The 3,751-nt window shown below is 36.3% G+C and overlaps 1 protein-coding gene across 1 annotated transcript; it reads left to right on the top strand.

Moving 5' to 3' along the window:
* The first annotated feature begins 1,265 nt into the window (after positions 1-1,265).
* LOC104589425 (protein LOL1-like) lies at positions 1,266-3,528 on the top strand. Its single transcript, XM_088888108.1, has 6 exons — positions 1,266-1,419; positions 1,516-1,915; positions 2,103-2,216; positions 2,356-2,469; positions 2,708-2,817; positions 3,232-3,528. The coding sequence occupies exons 2-6, from the start codon at positions 1,672-1,674 to the stop codon at positions 3,268-3,270; spliced, it is 621 nt and encodes a 206-aa protein (XP_088744234.1). The 5' UTR covers positions 1,266-1,419; positions 1,516-1,671; the 3' UTR covers positions 3,271-3,528.
* Positions 3,529-3,751: the final 223 nt, after the last annotated feature.

Here is a 3,751-nt window from a genome sequence, read left to right as displayed (position 1 = left end):
TTAAATAGGAGCTTGTTTACCTCCTTAGAATTATAAGAGGACAGTATGGAGGCTTGCTAATGTGCAACACATGCACGCGTATGCATGCGTGTGTGTGATGCAATGAGGTGCTTTAGAGGGACACTTTGCTCACACTTGCGTGATTCGTGTAAGGCGGCATTGGTTTTTTGGTGCGAGGCTAAATCAAGATCGTTGGCATTTTAAGAAAATCCAATAGTAACGATTTGATTGGGTGTGACTAAGAGGCATTATTCAAAAGTTAATAGTCATTAACTGTGAACTAACTTTTAACAGTCACAAAGTTTGAAATTGTGATTATACAAAGAGTCTTTTTTGAACCAACACCTTCTCCTTCGGGATGACTCTCCAGAAATTATATAAGGAGTGTTAATCAAGCAAATGAATTAATAAGTTTTCGAAAAAATCACTTTTATCTCTCTTAGTCCAATCTATTACTTTCTTGCAAAAGGTTTCTTTGAAAACTCTTCAACTTTGCTGATTGTAGATTTTCACCCAAAGTTCTATTATATTCTAGGAAAGAATGTGCCTATAATCCAATAACAAACTTAGTAAAACTAAGCGGGGACAAATAACATTTTAAGGACAATGTCTCTATACGCACCTTAGAACCCCTCCAAATTTTTGTGACCCAATTTTCCAACACTTCTAATATTAGTTTTTGCTATGTTCTCTCAAGGTAATGCTCAAATAAAAGAGGCATCAAGTCTTAGGCAACGATTGAATAAAATAGTGGAACTTTAAATATAGTTGAATGGTAATAGATGAAAAATCATCCAAATAAATAAGAAAATGGTAGTTTGAGCCTTAACGTCTAAGGATTTAGAAAATATTAAATAGCTGAATGAGAAACTTTTTTGATGTTAAATGATAGAACCCAAATGGAGGGGGTATTGTCACAAAGTCAAAGTTTAGGGTCTAAGTGTCACTGACCCATGGTACAAGGGGTCTAAATTTTAAGAATTTCCTCGTGCCTCAACTTTTTGTTTCTCTCATCTTATGTGTATATATATATCTTATGTGTATATATATATATATGGTGGCACTTTATATTTTGATAGAATCTTATAGTGCACGTGTAAAGATATTCGCACGTATGAAATTAATCTTTCAATTGCAATATCCGGCCAGCGAGACACGTATTATTGCATGTGAGACACGTATTATTGCATGACTCACACGTTTCCCCTCTTCCTTCTCCGACTCTCTCAATCTCTCTCGCCATCTTTTTCCCCTTCCTCTCTCTTGAACTCTTTCCTCTCATCTCTCTACTTCTTTCATCTTATGTATATTCTCAGCGTTTCTTCATCCACCAATTGCGACAGCGAGAGCTTCATGGCAGGAGGAACAGATTGCCATCAGCTTGATTTCCTTCCGTTTAAGTGCGATGGATGCCGACTGGTATTTCGTTTACCCCCATCTTCTCATGGTTTTTTTAACAATAGAAGATTGCTAGATATATTTCGAATTGTTTCTTACTTCTTTGTCATGTCACAGGTTTTCTGTTTGGAGCACAGAAACTATAAATCCCACGATTGCCCAAAATCTGACCATAACAGCAGAAAGGTTATAATCTGAAACATCTGTTCGTCATCCATAGAAACGACGGGAAACAGTAAGGAAGACGAGAAGGCCATTTTAGAAAGGCACGAGATGTTTGGAGACTGTGATCCATCAAAGAACCGTAAGCCCAAGTGCCCAGTCATGCGTTGCAAGCAGATTCTGACCTTTTCCAATACCAACACCTGTAAAATCTGCAACCAGAAGGTTTGCCTGAAGCACCGATTCCCTGCTGACCATGCCTGCAAACAGGCCGCTTCCTTCCTGGCAGCCACCCACAGCAGAGGCTCTCCTCCCAATCCCATCAAGTTCTTAGTCGCTTTGATAATATTGTTTTGTAAGTATATAGATTGTAATGACTAATGACTGGCTGGTTCTATTCCTATATCTAGGCAAAGAAATAGATTTTCCTGCTTTTGCATTAATTGAAGTTTTTCTGTTTTACTTTCTAGCGATTAAAGGTAGTTGAGGTGCAAAATATGTTGATATTAATCTAATATACACAAATACATGGTCATTCCCAGGTGCACAAAGCCAACTTGTTTACTCTGGCTGTCGAAACCTTCTTGCCTATCCAGTTGGAGCAACATTTGTATGTTGTGCTGTTTGCAATGCAGTTACAGCTGTTTCGTCTCCTGGTATGCCTCTTAACCTTCTCTCCCCTGTTTCCATTTGACTCTGCATATTTTATCCATTGGAACATTAGAATGGATTCCTGTTTCAAAGTTTTCAAGCTGAATTAGTTATGATCTCAATATTGTGTTCAACTCCATGTAGGAACTGAAATGGCTCAATTGGTCTGTGGAGGCCGCCACACCATATTGATGTATATTCGTGGAGCTACAAGTGTGCAGTGTCCTTGTTGTCACACTATCAATCTAGCAATGGAAGGTATACAACTCATAATAGTACATCAAACCCATTAACTTGTTTAGCCATAGGTTTAAGCATGTTGAAGATTAGTTCAAATTTTCTGGGGTGGTGATTCTTGTTTCTTATTACTTTTCACATTAAGACTAATCAAGGGAGTAATATAATAAACCAAAAAAAACTTATTGCCAGGAGAACTGTACATTATTCAGGTAACATTCATTTGATAATGTTTTTTTTTTTTTCTTCTCTTATGCAGCAAACCAGGTTGTACATGTAAACTGTGGGAACTGCAGGATGCTCTTGATGTACCAATATGGAGCACGATCTGTGAAATGTGCAGTTTGCAATTTTGTGACATCAATTGGGGTCAGTATATTGCTTATTTTATTAATCTTAAACCTGTCTTCACCCTTCAGTATGTGTAAAGTACTCCATCAGAGGATAATTTTCTTGCTTAAGCCCGATGTGCATAACATTTTCTTTCTTGGGCATAGTATGCATCTTCTGTTATGAGCTTTCAAGATTTCTACTACAGATTTAATGTTACAAAAGTGAATAAAGAAATCAAATGGGAGTTTGATAATAGACAATATTATCAAAATTGGCTGTTTCTATAACTATTTCATGAACTCCCAGAAATTTTCCCCTTTACTTCTTTTTTCTTTTCAGAATTTCATTATAGAACAGTATGAATTGTGCAGTCTAGGCATATAGTTAACAGATGTTTTTCTTGTTTCTTTATGCTGTTGTTCTTAATATATGTACTAATGGATGATATAGGCTTTACCAATCACTGCTGAGCAGAAGTTCAACAATTAAGGCTCATATGCAACTAAGCCAGCAAATACAGACTTCATGAGTTCATTCTTCCTTCATACGGCATGTCACCTAATTGCTTTTATCAACAGGTGGATAATGTACCTCCTAGCTGAATGTATAGAGTTCTTTTTCTTTCTTGGCCTCACACTCAATAAGAAGTTTTGGAAGGCTGTATATGTGAACATTATTCTACCAGAAGACTGTTAGGTTGTGAATGACTTGTGATGAAATTATAAAATTTCAAATTAGGCTTTTGTATTCTCTTGCTTTATGCAACATAGTAGCACGATCAGGTAACACTTGCAATATTTTCTGTTCTCAAATTCTCCAATGATCCACAAACTAAATAATAACAGTTTCAACCATACAAGGCCAAAGGATCAAAATGAATGGTTATAGAAGCTTTTGGTTACAGAAGATGAGGATTGCTAACCTTCTTTGATGACAAATATATATATATTATATAAAGAATGTTATTTTT

The sequence above is a fragment of the Nelumbo nucifera genome, chromosome 5 (genome assembly GCF_055504915.1).
Source record: "Nelumbo nucifera cultivar China Antique chromosome 5, China Antique-T2T, whole genome shotgun sequence".
In the NCBI taxonomy this organism is placed as follows: Eukaryota; Viridiplantae; Streptophyta; class Magnoliopsida; order Proteales; family Nelumbonaceae; genus Nelumbo; species Nelumbo nucifera.
This window is presented reverse-complemented; position numbering and strand designations above follow the sequence as displayed.

What these genes read in the sequence shown, in the direction of transcription:
- LOC104589425 (XM_088888108.1), top strand. Translation starts at nt 1,672, where the DNA reads ATGTTTGGAGACTGTGATCCATCAAAGAACCGTAAGCCCAAGTGCCCA. An exon ending in TACAGCTGTTTCGTCTCCTG is followed by an intron (nt 2,217 to 2,355) that starts GTATGCCTCTTA and finishes AACTCCATGTAG; the next exon opens with GAACTGAAATGGCTCAATTG. An exon ending in TATCAATCTAGCAATGGAAG is followed by an intron (nt 2,470 to 2,707) that starts GTATACAACTCA and finishes TCTCTTATGCAG; the next exon opens with CAAACCAGGTTGTACATGTA.